This window comes from Aethalodelphis obliquidens, unplaced genomic scaffold (assembly GCF_003676395.1).
Source record: "Aethalodelphis obliquidens isolate GAN/ISIS:26980383/991018 unplaced genomic scaffold, ASM367639v1 scaffold10, whole genome shotgun sequence".
Classification (NCBI taxonomy): domain Eukaryota; kingdom Metazoa; phylum Chordata; class Mammalia; order Artiodactyla; family Delphinidae; genus Aethalodelphis; species Aethalodelphis obliquidens.
The window spans coordinates 35,031,671-35,050,200 of record NW_020837954.1 but is presented as its reverse complement, the minus strand read 5'-3'; the positions used below and the strand labels follow the sequence as shown (position 1 = coordinate 35,050,200).

The following is an 18,530-nucleotide window of genomic DNA, read 5'->3' as shown; positions in this document are numbered from 1 at the left end:
GGATGAGAATGGTGACTAAGGTGGCCACACAAACAACCACATCCCCAATCCAGTGGATAGCTTTGAATCCCTTGGTGAACGGACTTCGTCTCGGCACTTGATGGCTCCTCCTAAGAAACCACTTCCTCCTGATTCTTCTTTTTTCCCCCTACCTTTAACCTCCCTTACTTAGAAATCCCTCTTCAGCCTTCCTCTCTTCTCCTTCTATAAACGCCTACTGACATATTTTAAATGACAGTTTCTACTATGCCAAGTGGATACTGACACTAAAATCCACTCCCCATCTGAACAGTGTTTCTGAGCAACATCTTACCGCTGGATTTTCTGCAAAACAAAAACACAACAAAAAAACCCAAAACATTTATTCCGTTCCCCCAGGCTCCCAGCTGGTCAGAACTCTCGCTACTCCTCTCACTCTTTTACTCTAAAAAGTCCTATCAATTCCACCTCCTATGTGTTTCCTTGACTCCATCCCTGTGGCTGCTGCCTTGGAGTAGGAAGGTTCAGCAGGCCAGTGGTTCAACAGCCTTACCAGGGCTGCCCCCCCAGTCTCCTCTCTCTGCAGACAGCCACCTGCAGCCCTCCCAAAATGCAAAGCTTAGGTTGCTCCCTGCCAGTTCCTTTCACCTCATGATTGAGTCTAAACTCTTCAGCAAAGGATGTCTTCTTTCCTCCCTGTATTTCCTCTCCTGCAATCCTGCTACATCAAGTTATTTGGGGGTTCCTGGGCACATCGTACAATTTCAAGCCTCTGTGTCTTTGCACTGCTACTACCTGTCTGGGAGGCCCATCCCCCTTCTGTCTCTGTAGGGCTCCTATTCATCCTTAAAACACAGCTCAGACAGCCCCTCCCATGGAAGGCCTTTCCAACCTCCCCAGGGACCAAGCTATGGCTGTCTTCTATCACACAGTGATAAGACTTATCTGTGTTTAGGAAGACCCTTGCCTGAAAGCAACAAAAGGGCAGGTCCACATTTTGTTCTTCCTTATGCCTTCAGTCCCTGGCACATAATGTCCCTGGCTCAGGAAACATTCACTGGATTGAATTAAAAATGCAACGTAGACACAATATTACCATTCAACGTATTAACAGGTAATGTCTCTGGTGGCTAGGATCCACTTTTAATATGTAGAGACCACTCAGTTTTGCAGATAGCCTCTAAGGTATCTATCTTAAGCTGAAATGGCATTCCCATACATGGGAACAAAAGAAAGAAAACAGCAAGTCCGCTTTCCCCAAAGCGCACTTGTATTGCTACCAGCACATTTTTATACACTGGTTGGGAAATATTTCTTAAAGCTTTATCTCTGCTTGTAAATTCCAGTCATATGTACCACACACAGGATAAGAATCTGACTCACAGAGAGGCACCCCTTTAAGACCAGAGTGGTGACGATGATTTTCATAAAATGCCACTCATTCAGTGCTTTGTTGGTAAAGTGGACATATAATCATTAAATGCCAAAACACGAGAAGCTGCACTATTTGTATTGCTTGCTTTCTAACATAACCCATTTTAACTATATGCTCACTGAGCTTATCTTTTGTCCCTTAGATGCCCCAGGCTCTGACACCCAGCGTGTTTTTATTTATTTATTTATTTTTTATTAGAGTATAATTGCTTTACAATGGTGTGTTAGTTTCTGCTTTATAACAAAGTGAATCAGTTATACATATACATATGTTCCCATATCTCTTCCCTCTTGCATCTCCCTCCTTCCCACCCTCCCTACCCCACCCCTCTAGGTGGTCACAAAGCACCGAGCTGATCTCCCTGTGCTATGTGGCTGCTTCCCACTAGCTATCTACCTTACGTTTTGTAGTGTATATATGTCCATGCCTCTCTCTCACCCTGTCACATCTCACTCTTCCCCCTCCCCATATCCTCAAGTCCATTCTCTAGTAGGTCTGTGTCTTTATTCCTGTCTTACCCCTAGGTTCTTCATGACATTTTTTTTTCTTAAATTCCATATATATGTGTTAGCATACGGTATTTGTCTTTCTCTTTCTGACTTACTTCACTCTGTATGACAGACTCTAGGTCTATCCACCTCATTACAAATAGCTCAATTTTGTTTCTTTTTATGGCTGAGTAATATTCCATTGTATATATGTGCAACATCTTCTTTAACAGGACAGCTGTTAGGAGTCCCCAAACAGGAGCTCTGTCTGTCTACAAACTCAGAAAAAAACAGAGATAATGCTTATGTCTTTACAAAGAAGATCTGTCACATTTTCTTTGGCCTCTGTGAAAAGGCTAGTGATCTAGCCTACTTGACTTCCCATATCTAGGCTGGACCACCAGACACTCACGTAAGGCACTGGTTTTCAGCTGGAGAGATTCTTCCCCCAGGGAGCATCTGGTCATGTCTGGAGACTTTTTTGGTTGTCGTAACTAGGGAAGTGCCGCCGGCACCTGGTGAGCAGAGGCCGGGACGTTGCTAATCCTACAACGCACAGGGCAGCTTCCTCCCCTCCTGTGACAAAGGGTTATCCTGCCCTCAATATTGGTAGTGGGCAAATGATATCACATTGTACAAATATGTGATTTAAATTTTTTTAACTTATTTTTTTAAAACCTTTTTTACTGGAAAGGTTGAACATTCGCCAGTCATTCAATTCCTTAAACTATTGACCTGCTGGTGAAGGTCAAGGTCTTGGAGGTAAAGTTCTGAGCAATGTGGAGGGAACGTCCTGCTACGGATCTGCCCTGAAGCCAAAGTAAGGAGGGGCAAACCGAGTTTCTGAGCAGGCTCTCACTTCTGCAGGTTTCCAGAAGAGGAACCTGAACCAGTCTCTAAGTCCAGTTCTCTACCTTGTTGGTTGTGGCTCACTTATCTTGAACCGCCTTCCACCACTGGTGAGACACACGCTAGTGCAGAAGGTCTGGGCTTGTCGTGGGCACAGGCTAGTTCCCACTTCACAAGCAGACTATGGGTCAGTGCTCCCTGGGGGTGAGGAGAGGAAGGAAAAGGACAAAGGCACTTCCCACACGGCCACCGCACAGGAGCAGGAAAACACGTATGGGTGGGAGGGGAGCAGTTTTGCAGGAAGGGCTCTCCTCTTTTGTTTTGGTTGGGAATTATACATTATATCATTTTAACGTTGAAAATATCATACACAATGAGAATGGAATTGAGACTCTGGGAGGAGTTCCAAGACTCGCTTTGTGAGACCTAAGCAATACATCATTACAGACCATCCTAAAGAAATGGGTAGGAGTGAGCTCCAAATACAGCCGGCTCTTTTGCTGTGCAAATATACTAAAAGCTGGACGCCTGCACTGAAAGGAAACAGGAACTCCCTGGGTGGTCCCAAAGGGGCTTGCCAGAGCCCGCCAGTGGAGCGGGAAGGTCTGCTGGTGAGACAGCCAAGGTGCTCTCTGACAGTGGAAGGCTGGACGAGGAACCCTGCACAAGTCAGTCTCGACGGCACTGATAGGGGGGTGGGGGCAGGGAATGAGACCAGTCTTTCCAGAGGGATGAAGAACACTGTGCCAGTTATAATGGTGAGTATGGGAAGTAAGCCTGCTCTTCCATGACGCCTCCTGCTTTGGGCCCCAAGCCCAGTGGTGCTACAGAACCCATCGCCGTCCCTGCCCCCAGGAATCTCCATCAGGTCTTCAATTCACTGCACCACACAGGCATCCACATGCAAATGCAACTTCAATACAAGCCCCGCAGACTCTCTTCTAAGCGGATGGCTGCTCTGAGCCTGTCCTAAATGGCAATCCCAGAACTGCTACCATGACCAGCCCACCGTGGAGGGTCAGCAGCTGACTCTATGTTACGAACAGGCTGCTCAGGCCCCCGAACTCCCCGGGAGGACACCGGTTCCGTGAGGGAAGGGGCCCCTCCTTGCTCCGTCCACTGCTGCATCCTCAGGGCTCACCCGAGCCTTCACCCTGAAGGAACTCTGTGCACATTTGCCAAATGAATGAACACCCTTGATCTTCACCTACTGGTGGACAAGCCTCTGTCACTACAAGTCGGCTAAGCTGATAGTGACTGACGGGGCTGATTCTGTCCTGAGGGGCCCCGGATTGTTCTGGGGCCTAGTGGAGATGGGCGCAGCTGGGTTCTAACCAGTGATGAAGCAATTATGGAAAATGCAAGTATTTCAAAACTAGGAGACATTATGGTCTGTGGTTTTCACCCAGACCAGTTGGGCTTCTAGACTGCACGATTCTGGGTTCAGGGTAAGGGGGACCCACTCCAGCCACCCACAGGTGTCGTGTCAGGCCCTGGCCTCAAGGTCCCAGTTGGTCCTGGCAGAGGCCAACCCAGCTTCCCAGAGAAACACCCGCAGGCCACCCTCAGGTGCTGCTGGTTAGACTGTTAGTTTGATAGTCATTCTGGTTGCCCTTCTGAGGAGAGACTGGCCCGTAGGTAAAATTTTCCCCCAGAGGCCAGTCCTCATTTTCAGCTACCTTTCCTTTGGTAGCATGGAGTAAACACAGCCATTATACTGTCTATGCCATGCGTGTGAATCTCCTCTTCCCAGCTAGACTGAGGATTAAAAGCACTGCTTCTCCCCCTAGCCCTCCATCAGTGTGATCCCGGACTGGCTGACTTCTCACTCAACTATTTGGTAGAAAGCCCATCCCCTTCTCATGCCTGGAGCCACTCCTGGCACCTCAAGCCCAGTGCTTTAAAACAGGGCCCTGCTGAGGCGGGAGTATCTATAGTTTGGCAGGTTCCCAGGCACAATCAGGGAAAACCATAACCAAAACTCACTGCCACAAAGCCTCGCCAGTCATCGGGAAGCACAAGGGCCGCGTCTGACCCTGGCCACTCTCAGATAAGTCGACGGAAGTGACACACAATTCGTGAACCGCCTTACAACCACGGAGCTGGGGAGTCCAGGCCATCTCTGGGTCATCGGTGTGGATGACAGCTAGTGACGAGGCCAGTTACAGCTGAACAACCTCAAAGGGAAACACATGGCAACCCTTTCAAGCCCTTTGGTCACACCAAGTGTTCTGGCAGTCCTCCCTGAGCAGAGACAGCCAAAGGAACAGCAAGGACTTCGCGTCCTCCTATTTCCCATTCATTTTCCCGGCCCTACTGAGTCACAGATAGTCGGGGAGCCGGGAAGCCTCCGAGGACAGAAGCAAAGGTCCTAAATCAGCCTCCCAGAAATGCAGAGCCCAGAGATGGCCTACGTGCATTCTCTTCCCAGCTGGAACACGATTAATAAGTTGGGAACATGCCCAACTGGGAAACACCATGTTCTGGTTCATTTTCTATTTTGATCTGAGCCAAAGGCAAACTATACCAAATGACCCATAAGCGGCCCATAAGCAGACCAAATGGTGTTTATGGCACTCACTGCTCAGGGAAAGGAGGAAACCCAGTTCCAAACAGGGACGAGGAAATGGCCTTTCCTTAGGTATTTTATAAAAGGCCACAAAACTGTATGTTGTGAAAAACTGCCTTCACTCCTGCCTGATGACACTCTCCTCAGCTGTACACACTGCAGAGAGAGGATACTTCTCTTTGTGCCATATTAGTAGATTATTAAAACTGGACGACCTGGTTAAGAATCCACAGACTGACTCCTGCTTGCTGTGTGATCTGGGGCAAGTTCTTTAACCTCTCTGGACCTCAGTTTCCAGATCTTTAAAATGAGGATAATAGTATCTCTACCCCCATGGACTGTTTTGAGTATTAAATGAGATATTTCATTCAACAGCTATTTATGGAAATACCGAATTGTACACTTGTCTAGACACTGGTAGTGAATACGAGCACCCAGAATATGCTAGGGTCTCGGTGAACAGTACCTGCTGCTGCTACTTCATCCTTCACCCACCCCTTCTGCAAAGCTGGCGCAGTGAGGCGCCAAGAATCGACCAGCTATGTGACGTGTTAACAGAGGGCTCTTCCCCTTGCCCGGGATGTCGCTGTGATTTAGAGCGTAGCGGGTAAAGCTGTACCAGGGGCCAAGTGGCCCAGCTGCCGCTGCCAGATGCTCCCTGCACACCGGGAAAGGGAATGAGAGCTGGAGGGGCTGCAGGGCGGTGGGGTGTGCAGGGCTGACTGCACCTCCCACCCCCACCGGAACGAAGTCCGTGGGGGGTCCCTATTGGGAGGCATTTCTGCCAACAGGTCTGTGACAGAAGGGCACAGGAGGTGCTTATCTGGAAAAAAAAAAAAAATCCAAGGCAGGGGACCTTCCTCAAGACAAGGGGACTATTAGCTAAGTCAAGATGAGAACTCAGGGCTCTCCTGTTGAAGGCTACAGTGTAGCGACCTCCTGATGAGATTCTGAAAGATGCATTCCAGGGCCACACGACCATCCTGCTGCCTAACTCTTCTGTCTGTCTGTCTGTCTGTGCGTCTCTCTCTCACATGTACACCCCTTTGCTAATATTTAATATGACGATGGAGACAATAACCCAGAGAAAAGACTGTTTCCCTGCACCCATGCTGGCAGGCGATTTTCAGACATATTTTAAGTGTGATTTAAGTGCACCAAAATCAGTTTGCACCGGTTGTGTAAGCTGACAGCACTTAGGTCACAAGATTCCTAGCCGCCCTACCCTTCAAAGGCTGGATTTCTGCTTTGTTGACCGACACTGAGTGGCAGCTTCTTAGGGAAAGCAATGCCCCTGCCAGGAGCCCCAGGCGCACTGCTTCGCGCACGACCCCTGCAGGTGACACCCGAGGACACCCCGTCAGTAGGGAGGTGAGAGCACTGGGCTTCTGTCCCTGTAAAAGGAGGTTTTGTGTAATCTGTCCCCCGCCCCTCGCAGGGCAGCAGCTCACAAATGCAAACAAGTTCTCTCCCAAAAACCGGGCTCGTGGACCTGACGCGGCCGGGGTCGTGCCGACGAGAGGCAGCTCTTGGGCACCAAGCACAGTGTGTCTTATGTTTTCCAAATGGAAGCCTTTGCTCTAACAAACTGGGTCTCTGAACAAAGGCTAAAGCATCTGACCAGTGTTTACTCTGCCACTCCCCCTCCTGCTGCTGCTGCCTCTTTGTTCTTCCTGGTCTCGGCCCTCAGCACTCAGCCAGGGCTCCAGGAGAGCCAAGGAGAGCCCCTGGGAGCTGGGGGTGGGGAGACCCGGATCCTAGGCCATAAATGCCAGCAGGCTCGGCTGCCGGCACAACAGTCACTAATTAAGATGAAAGGCGTGTGAAGTGAATTGAACCTGAAAGAGCGGGGAAGGTGGCCTACACCAGGCCAGCAGCCCAGACCCTGGGCTCTGCTCCTTTCATAAGGCCTCACTCCTCCCACCCTCATCCACAAAGAAACAGAAACACATTGCAGAAACTGACAAACGAGCAAAGAAGAAAAAGATCATCCCTAATTCCACAACCTTCATAACAGTCCCTGGTAGTTTACTGGCATCATCTCCTTTCAGGCTTTTTTTGGAGGAGGGGCCAGGTTTGCCACATTGCAGTCCTGGGTGAAACCTGATATAGATTCACGCCCCTAATCATAAATTCTGTACTATTTCCCGGCTTCCCATCTCCGAGTTCCACCATTTACTCTGTTAGATTTAGGGCAAGTAACTTAACTCCTCCTTTAGCACTCGGCAAAATAAGGATAATTAATTGTACCCATCTTCTACGGCTGATGTAAGAATTATATGCAATAAATATTACACGTTAGATGCTTCTGACAGTAACACACGATGATCTAACTACTTAATATTCAATTATTTTTCTACTGGCTGAAAATCTTCATCAAATAGTACATTGTTTAAGTAGACTCCTATTGCTGAAGGCTGAAGTTGTTTCCAAGATTTTCCTCTTATAAATAATGCACTGAAAGTTAAACATCTTTATGCATAACATTTATTTTATTCTTTACGTTGTTTTCTTTGGCTAGATTATCAGCAGTAAAATCAACAGATCCAAGAGTATATGCATTCTTATAAGTCTGGATCCAGGTTATCAAATTATTCACAAACTATTAGGACTTACAGTGCTTTCAGAAATTTATGAGGACGCCAGTGGAATGAGATACATGCAAGTAACAAGCATTATATTGAAAAAATCGGGGCAGTAATTCATGGGCTCATAATTCTATGCAGCAAACGACAAATTATCTAATATTTGAAATTTGCTTATCTTTTTGTTCTGGCCAAGAACAAAAGGAGTTTCAAAATGCCTACTTTGTGGGTGTTTACTGTCACCTCCATGTGGGGGTCTGTGCTGGCCCCTGGGAAGGCACAGGACATCCTTCTGGTGTGGGGAAGGAGGCGGTCATCACAACACCGACTTGCCGCGCGTGTAGCAACGGCGTGTCTGCATTCTTGCCTTTGGTCCTCACAGCAATCCTGCTTTCATCTCAACCATGAGACCTTGAAGGCTCAAAGGAATTTTAAGGTGGTTGCAAGCCATTCAGACAGAGCTGGAAGAACTTAGGTCTCCCGTTTCCAAAGGCAGAGCTGTTTCCATATCAGCAGGTTGGAGGTGAGTCAGGGCAGACAGGAGGGACTTTAAGCAGATGCTGAACCAACAACCTCAATGCTGTATAAGACACCAAGTGGACGGAGCCAGGCTGCAGAGTCAGCCTGACCCAGAGATAAACATTGTCTCCACCACTCCCAGCCTAAGGGGTCCTCGGCAAGTTGCTCCCTTTCTCCTGGGCCTCAGAGACACCCATCCTACAGGGCTGGACGGCAAGTGGACTGCCGTCTCTGCCAGCGTCTTCACAGTGAAGCGACACATTGCAGACTAGCATCTCACTTCAGAGGCCAGGGCCTGCCAAACCCATTTTTTAGCTAAAAGTACTTTTTAGCTAAAAGTAGTCATTTACCTGCTTTAATTTCTCATGGTAACTAACATTTTCTGTTCTTTAGTTTTTCAGTAGCAAATGGGGATAGTGACTGAGGATTTCTGACAGATGGACAGATGCAGAGAGCAAATGCTATGCATATGTGGAGTCTGATACCTTGCAAATCCGAGAGAAGGCTTAAACTACAGCAAAATGGAAACTGTATATCTCTCTCTCAGCATGAGAAAAATGCACTTGGTTCTTTTAAGTTGGTTCTTACCACTTTATCATTTAGACTTAGGGCAAGGGAAAATTCCCATTATCCTTTGCTTTGGAGACATCTACTGTAACACACAAATTTTAACCCCAGAGTCAGCTCCTGTCTCTCTGGTGCAGAAATAAAAATACCTTGCGGTAACGACTGCCACCTTGTGGTCATATATGAAACTGTCACTAGGAAAAATAGATGGCCCATGTTAAAATAAAGGCTTCACCGGCTGAACACTGTGGAAATAACATGTGGACACTAATATTTGGCGATACTGTAGAGTTTATATTTTCCTGGAAAATTTTGCACTGTATATTCTATATTTGTTGGTCTCCCAATCTGGTCCAGGTTAAGTTCTTTTCTACTACAACACCCTGTAATTGTTGGTAAGACCTCAGACTGCTTCCATAGAATCACGGGGATTTCCTTCGGTAGGTAAAAGTCCCCTGGAGTTGGGTAGGTGACGCTTCTTTATTTGTTCATTAGAGTAACTTGAAGCAGCCACTGCACAACCATGTCCGTCAACTGTTAATATCATCTAACCCAATGTCATAGAAAACCATCTGCACTTTGGCGCAGCCCTGGAAAGACGACCTGAGCATAGCCCTGTCCGGCTCATGGAATGAGGAGAAGGTAAGCCTGAAGCTCAGGCGGGTGACCAGTACCACCCATTAGTCTTGCCTTCTTCACAAGGGTGTTCTCAAGCTCAGGGCTGTCACCCCACTCTTCTCTGGGAAAACAGCTGGATGAGGGCGGATGAAGGGCTTCAGGTGGACAGAGCACAGAGCATGGGAAATAGTGTTTTGGGGATACTCTGGGTAGCAGTGGAGAATGGGCAGAACCGGAGCTCTGAAGGAACCACGGACCCGGAGATGGGAAGCAAGAATCGGGCAAGGTGGTAGGGGCGGCATGGACTCCAGGGACTCCAGGGACTCCAGGGCTCCTGGAGCCACCGAGGACTCTGATGAGGAGGGCGTGGCCTCAAAGAGCCTAGACCATGAGGGGCGGGAAGGAGTGCAGAGGAAACCGAAGCCCAAGAAGCTATTACTTGAACCCCAGCTCCTTCCAACGTACTCAGACAGCATGGGAGTGCACGCTGTGCATCCCCCTTCACACACCCTCCTGTCTCCCGGCTTGCAGTGTTCCCTGCTCCGTCCATTCCCTAAGCTGTACATGTGTCTTTGCCAACACAAGGGACCCTTAAACACACGTGAACGCTCAGCTTCACTCACTGTCCGAGAAATGCCGGTTAGAACTCCAAAGACACCTTTTTAAAAATCTCTCCAACCATCAAAATGATAAGTAGCATGCCATGACAGGAGGGTGGGGGAAATAAGCCTTCTCACACGTGGTTTGGGAGTAGGAATTTAGAAATACAGCCAGCAAGTGGTAAGAGCTTGGACTCAGCAGTCAGACTGAAAACGTCTGCCACTTGGAAGCTAAATTTCTTCCTGCCTCAGTTTGTTCATCTGTAAAATGGGAGTGATGTTAACAGAACTTACTTCATGGGATTACTGTAAGGATTACTGAGATAATACACATAAAGCACTTAGAACAGTGCCTGGTATTCAAATGATAAAGTGTTAGCTATCTTTAACCACGATGGGGAGAGAGGGCCAACTAGATAAAATTATAAATGCATCTACTTCTGACAAAGCAATATCACTTCTAAGAGTGTATCATATAGAAATCATAGCACAAGTACCTAAAGATGAAAGTACAAAGAGACTCACTGCAACTTTGAAATAAAAGTCTAAGTACAGCCTAAATATATAGCAATAGGAAACAAGTTAAATAAATTGCATCATGTTCTTAAAATGGAATAGTATGTAGCCATTAAAAATGAGGCAGCCAGGTATATACAAATATAAGACAATCTCAAGATACATTATTACATTTTTTCAAAAAAATAAGGAGAATGGGGATGCAACTTACAATATGGTGACTACAGTTAATAACATAGTATTGCATATATGAAAGCTGCTAAGAAAGTAGCTCTTAAAGGTTCTCACCACAAGAAAAAAATTCTGTAACTGTGTGATGATGGATGTTAGCTAGACTAATTGTGGTGATCATTTTACCACATATACAAATATCAAATCATTATTTTGTACGCTCAAAACTAATATAATGTTACATGTCAATTATACCTCAATTTTTTTTTAAATGTGTAAATTTTGCGAGATGCATTACAGAGATTTACTTCCTTAATAAAACCGTTTTGGATTTTTTTTTCCTTAAAAAAAAGGATACAGAATGGTGGACAAATATATACTATCATTTGTGCTTTTTAGAAAAATAAATATGGATGCATATATGTGGTGTGTTTGTATACTTTTGGGTGCAAAAAAAACTCTCTGAAAGGCTACACTTGAAACTAGTAATAATTGTTCCTTTCAAAGAGAGGGTATGGTTACTTGGAGGATGCTTATACTACCCATTGCAAAAAAAAAGAAAAGAAAATGGTTTTTAATAGTTAAAAAATGCAATCTGGGGCTTCCCTGGTGGCGCAGTGGTTGGGAGTCTGCCTGCTAGTGCAGGGGACACGGGTTCGAGCCCTGGTCTGGGAGGATCCCACATGCCGCGGAGCGGCTGGGCCCGTGGGCCACGGCTACTGAGCCTGTGCGTCTGGAGCCTGTGCTCCGCAACGGGAGAGGCCGCGATAGTGAGAGGCCCATGCACCGTGATGAAGAGTGGCCCCCGCTTGCCACACTGGAGAAAGCCCTCGCACAGAAACGAAGACCCAACACAGCAAAAATAAATAAATAAATCTGTTAAAAAAAAAAAAATGCAATCTGATATGTCATTCCTCTGCTTACATGTCTTCCATTTGTTCTTAGCACTAAAACCCTAGCTCCTTTAACAGCGCCTACAGCGGCCTGGGCTACTTCTGCAGCCTTAGTTCTCACCAGGCCCCTCCTCAACTTCACATTTTATGCTCGTGAGCTTTATTTACTCCTCCTCTTCCCGTTTACTAGTAGATCCATGCCTGAGCTGTTTAAACTTTATTCCATATTCGCTTTCATTCTCTTTGCCTGACGAATTCTGACTGGCCCTTCTGGTTCCGGCATAGCTGTGACTTTCCCTAGAAATGCATCGCAGCATCACTGGACCAGGTGGGACGCCCCCATCCTGCTCCCATCACACCCTTTACATCCCTGATGGTAGCAGAGGCAAGGGACATGTCCTGAATTCTCTTTCAGAATGCCTTTGACAGCAAGAAGATTAAGAAATATCTGTGCCAGACTGCCTTCATAGGAGCCCTCTTCCCTCTCCACTGACAACAGGAGCCCAGTTCTGAGCCCAACGCTAAATGGGCTACAGAGTGTCCTGCCCCACGGGACACGTCAAGGTTGATGTGAGCCAATCATGATAAAGCAGCTTATCTTGACTAGATATTTGCTCTTCCAGCCTCCTTTGCAGCTCAGGGTGAGCCTGTAACTCAGGTCTAGGAAAGATTCTTCTCTCCTTGATAAAAGGAGAGTGGTCCATGAAGCCCTTCTGCCTCTGTCCCCCGAGCTTCCTGCTTCGGATGCTGTCGTATGAGGTGTGATGTTTAGGGCTGTGGCAAATACCTTGAGACCCACGGGGAAGAGATGTCTGATGTCACTGAGCAACTAATCCAACCCTAACATCGCTACTGTCAGACTTCCCAAGAAAAAAGTCTGTACTGATGAACTAAACTCATCCTTCCTGTCTGTTGTATAAACCACTGTCAGTCACATGTTCTGTTAACTGCAGCCCAAAGCATTCTTAATTGCACAACATGATGGGATAGACAGAATCCCACAATCAGTCCATAGAATCAAGCAAAGGGTCCTTGACTGAGGCCGGGAGCAATGCCCTGGGACATTACAAGTCAAGGTGCCCCCTTCGGGCCTATCCTGGTCTGAACTCTTTTCCCCGGGTCAGAACCAGTTCAGCATTTAGCAACAGAGCTGAGGTTAAAGTCACCAAAATAAGCAGTCCCTGACGTTTACTGTATTCTTAGACTTCTGCAACCTTCGCTCTGCTAGAGAAGACTTATGTATGAAGACGTTTTCAATCTTAGGACACACAACCCTCAAAGTGATCCCTCTCCAGGACAGCATGAAAGGAAGGAAGCAGTTAGCTCATTGGTTCTTGTCATCAGAAGTCACTGGATACTTCAAATGACCCTACCTTAGGAGTCCATCCCCCCAAAGTTTCTAATACTCTACTTTATGAAATCTTCAACATCTGTGAGCTCAGCTTTTGAAGAAAGGAGGCCACTGAGGCAGTGAAGGTGGGTCATACTTACAGGGGTCTGAAAGCAGCAAAACAACTGAGTGAGGAAGGGATGATTGCGGGCCAAAGACAGGATCCTCTTCTCTGTCATGGTGCACTCCACATCGTCATCTTGCAGGATCACGTCCTTCTTTAGCACCTTCACGGCATAGAGGTCTCCTGTTTCTTTTATTCTTGCAAGCATCACCTATGGCAAAGCAGGAGAAGGGAGCGTGAGAACTCATGCAGCTCTTAGGGTGTGGCCTCGTCTGGGGCAGAAGACAGATGGCACGTGGGAAATGGGCATGTGTATACATACATGCACAGGCAAACAACATACATGGAGCAGGCATCCTTTAACCACCCGAACACTTGGCGCCAAGACTCACTTTCCCAAAGCTGCCCTTCCCCAGTACTCGGATGAACTCAAAGTTGCTGATCCCAAGTCGGTTGGAAGAATTAAGCCCAATGCCATTTCCTTCTTTGATGCTCTCCTTTCCTTGTCGTCTTAGGGTTGATCTGGAAAGAAGATTCTGCAAAGGAGAGTAGGAATACATCGAGTCAGAAATCACAGTGGAGCATGAAGCATTTATGGATGAAGAAGACCTTACTTGCAGCTTCAACGCTCAATACAACACATGGGGAAAGATCAATACAGCTTGACATGTGATCAGGTTCTGCCACTCAGAACTGCTTCGGCACCAACTCCTGATCTGTGCTTACTGTATTTGGGTCAGAATCATTTAAAATATATCTAAGCCACCGAGTTTCAGTTTGTGCTCAAATGGGAGTATATAGAAAATGTCTCAGTCTGGTCCACCTGCTTTCTTGTGGTGGCTTTCTACAGGGTGGTCAAAGTTCCAAGAGCGCCACCTGGTGTCCATGTCCTGCAAATAACAGCTTTCACAACTGCTCAGAGAATTGAGCACCACTCCACACCAAGAATGGATGAAGCAACACTTTTATATATAATATTTTAAATTATAAAAGAGAAACAAAAGTTAATGTAAATATATGAAGGGTAAGACTGACAATACCTATAATCTCATCAGCCCTCCTCAAAAAACAAAAAATAGAAACATACATATACACACATCTATCTTTACACTTAATTTAAAAAAATACAATAAAATTGTTTCATAACACAAGTTTTAATTTAACATTTTTCCATGCATATTATCCATATCTCTAAATTTCCTTCAAGAACATGAGTTTCAAAAAGCTGTCCAATATTCCATTTTATGGATATATCACAACTGATTCACTAATTCCCGGTATTGGAAATATAGATTATCTCCCAGTTTTCACTAGTATAGATAACACACAGTGACCATACTTGCACGCAAATCTTCAAATCAGGGTGATTAGGAGTCTAAGCTCTCAAGCAGGCGGCCTGGGTTCAAATCACAGCTCTACAACCTAACCCTGTGACCGTGGACAAGTCACCTACCTCTCTGAGCCTCCGTTTCCTCTTCTAACAAAGGGGATGTTATAGTACCTGCAACATGGGTTGTTATGAGGAGCAAATAAATAACTGCACTTAAAGCACTTAGACCAGTGCCTGGCACATTCCATAAACCTAAGCTGTGTTGTCATCTTTATCAACACGATCATCCTCATCAACATCGTCTATTTTCTTAAGATAACTTTCTGGAAAGGGAATTCTTTGGGCCAATGTGTTAATTTTGAAGACTTCTGATACATGGTCAACTTGCCCTCCAGAAAGGTTAACCACCAACACAATGAGAGCTCCCGGTTCACCACACAGAACCAGAAGTAGGTGTGGCCTCTTTGGGGAGTTCTCTAGCCCCATCCCACTAGTACAAGACTCATCCCAGGGAGGGGGCTACCTAAAGACAAGGTGACGTGCAGGTGTCTACCTTGGGATATTTATAAGACAGGCTACCACCAGATAAGAGACCAAAAGTCTGACATCCTGGAGCATTTGACCTATTTAGCTTAAAAAAAATGCTTATCTGGGGTAACTTCTAAGCAACGTTTGTAATAAACAGCTGGGCAATATCCTGAAACTACAAGGATTTTTCTTACTCAACCCAGTGAAACAGTGATTGAAGATATAAAATGGATCACCTTTAAAATCCAATTATTTTAATAGTTTCTCCTCTAGATTTGTGATCATAAATTTTTCAAAGATGGAAAAATTTTACCAGCTTGAATCTCACTTCCTCCACTTAAATACTTCCCCTGCCAGAAAACTCTAAATCCAGTGTCTCAATCTTTTGTTTGTTTGTTTAACCCATTCCTCTCTTTTGATAGACTGAAGATGTCTCTCTTTAATGCTGTACTGTCAGCTAACAGGTAATTTGGGTTTTCTCACTATTAGGTATCAGAACATGAAAGATATTGGTTCAAGTGACAAGTGGCACTACCCATTCCTAGAGGTTGTGCCACATGGCTCAGCTTATTTCCACGGTATTTCAGAAGCCCTGGGCCAGGCCGAAATCCCTAACCTACACTCTTCAGGCACAGCTGTCCCATGCACTGGAAATCCCCCTCACGGTATAGCATCCTGCCTGTCTGTCCACAAGAACAACACACAGACTTGAAGGACTTTGCCAATGCCTTCCTGAAATCAAGAAATGCAATGTCAATCCAAGCCCCTGCTTTACCAGGTAGGGCCCTTCAGTGAAAAGGAAATGGGGTGGTTAGTGATGACACTGTTTGGATAACCAAGAACCTGACAGTGATTGCACTTCCCTTCCTAAGTGCCCAGAGAGATTTGACAGTTAAATCTAGAATTTTCCTGAACCCGGCGTCAAGCTACACATTTCAGAAGCCTCAGCCATAACCATGGCTCTTTCCCAATTCCCAGCAGACCACAGCCAGGAAGGCGGCAATAGGATGTGGGCCTGGGATGTGGCTGAAGCTCTAATGGACAACAGCAGGTGGGGGAGGGTCATCAGGGCGGTGGCAGGACACAGCGACTGACATGCTCCACCCACTCCCCCACCCACTCCCGCCAAGAGGAAGGAACTCCTGTCTGTGGCTGGACTTGAGATAAATTCACGATCCATAAACAAATACTACACAACTGCTGGATTCCAGGCCTGTGGAGAACATCAGCTCTTTAAGTTCAACCCCTTCAGAGAGAAGGAAGCAAAGGCCCATAGTTACTGGTCAACTGCAGTGCCGGGGGCCCCGACAAGAGCAGAACTGAGGACCCTGGATTCCAGGCTTTTCACCAGACCACAATGACAGGAAGCTGTTTAAAAAAAAAAAAAAAATCCCTTTTCTGCTTCTTGCTATATCTGCACGCTCATTATTTCTTGTTATATAATTGTATACAGAACCTTATTTGTGGAACAAAATGCTCTTTAAAAATGCAGTAAATCTGTTTATTGTATTTGCTGAGACTAGGAACTTTGGTTATGCCACACACAATACTAGGGCTCGCCACATCTGAACAACTTCTAAATTACAAAATATGAAAATTGCAAAGTCTCACCGAGGTGGGAGAAATACTTCCGGGTTGGAGGCCCATTCCTGCCAGAGTCTTGGCCAGCTCTGCTGCATTCACTCCACAGTTTGGGGCCACGTTCGCCTGACATCGAATGTGTACATTCATTTTACATACTGGATGGAAGAGGAAAAGGGAATCCACGTTCAGAAAGGAGACACATCAACATGTGCTGTGAAAGAGAGCTGAGATAACCTGAAAGACCGTGACTGAGGAATTGCACACGCTGAATAATGATATCTTCTCATCAAATTCAACTGACACTCACAACGATCCCTCAGTGTAAGTAAATCCCTGATTTTTTCTCTATTTCTGTTCTGTGCAGAAGCAGTAAGCCTGGCATACGGAAGAATAATACATTTCAAATTTCTTTTTGTTTTCACTGTGACTTGATGCAAGACATTCACTTAAATCATATTTTAAAAGTCATCACTGATTTCCCAGCATGATTCAATACAGAGATCAAAACATTCATCACGGCAACAGCTCACTCGATTAAATAACAAGGAAACGTGTCAACCGACTTTATGCCATTCCTTGTAACTCTCAATAAAAGGTAGCAGTCTAACAGCCACGTGTAGATGGCTGTTCAGACAGGATGGAACTGGTGTTTCTGAGAGAAACACCTCTAAGTAAAGCTTTCTTTCTGAGCACTGTCTTTGGGTGGCCCTCACAGCACAGAACGCGGCATCCTGTGCAGCAGCTGTATTTCTCAGTGCTTGCAGCCTGTGGCTTCATGGGTGACAGAAAGCAACATTTTTAAAGGTCAAGGCAAGTGGCAGTTGGAAGAGGAGAGCGAAGCAAGCTAAGCTCCTGGTGCACAGGAAGCTGACTTGGGGTGATGAAAGACCCGAGGTTTAATCAGCACAGAGTTCTGACATGGTTTCTTGACACGGGCCCTGCTGATCGGAGGCAGGGATAAAGCAGAGTAAGATGCGTTGAGGTGTGTCAGCCCATCTTTGGAAGCATACACAGAGCCAGGTTTCGTGGTGCCTGAAGTGATGCAATTGTAGGGTTGCCCTCTTTAAGAAAAAGAGCACTTCATCAAGTAGAGAACTTGGAAGGTACCTTGCAAGGGAGGAGCTCCAAGGCTTAAGCTTCATTAGATTCATAGGAAATCCACCTCTCTCAGCAAGGCTGGTACGGAGACATACAAGCCTGCAGTGGCCTTTCTAAAGCTCCACGTGACAATAAAAGCAAAAATGATAGGAGCTGGAACACTGCAGGCGTGCTATCCTCAGCACCACCAGGGACAAGTGCAATGCAAATGAATCCCACCCATGGCTCTGCCTGTCAGCAACAACCATACGAAAGCAGAAAGTGACTTTCACGCTAGAAACCCACACCTGGGTGACACCATCCAGCTAATGATCAAGCAGTGCCTGAAACAAAGCTACATGTGAGTTGGCTGCTGTTTTGGTTGAAAAAGAATTATTTCAGGTATCTATGAAGAAAGAATAATTAAATGGTGCTCTGAAGAAATACAAGAATTTGCCTTTCCTAAAGACAAGTGACTAGCCCCTTTTTGTTAATAGAAGCAGGTCTGGTTAAGTCCAGGCAGCCAGTGGAAGCTGTCCAGTTGTACTGACATGAACTCTGCCTCCCCTGGTGACACAGAATGTGTCTCAGGCTTCAGGCTGAAACTCACATGTATTTCAGCACAGGACAGTGCACCCCACGACAGCCAGATTGTTACAGCAACACTCAATGAGAGATGACTCCAGGCCAACAGCCCCTCAACTCCTAACAGGACAGGGACCAGCCCCCATATCCTTATCCTCTGCTGAGGCAAAAGCTCCAAACTCAG

At 46.2% G+C, this 18,530-nt stretch overlaps 1 protein-coding gene across 3 annotated transcripts in view; it reads right to left on the bottom strand.

Moving 5' to 3' along the window:
• Nucleotides 1–18,530, bottom strand: part of PRKCH (protein kinase C eta) — a 223,423-nt gene that overhangs the window by 73,912 nt on the left and 130,981 nt on the right. For all 3 annotated transcript variants that reach the window (XM_027111430.1, XM_027111432.1, XM_027111433.1), the window contains exons 7-9: nt 16,712–16,839; nt 13,635–13,778; nt 13,280–13,453 (exon numbers count right to left, since the gene is read on the bottom strand). In XM_027111430.1, coding sequence (XP_026967231.1) covers nt 13,280–13,453; nt 13,635–13,778; nt 16,712–16,839 — 446 coding nt within the window. The remainder of the gene's footprint in view (nt 1–13,279; nt 13,454–13,634; nt 13,779–16,711; nt 16,840–18,530) is intronic.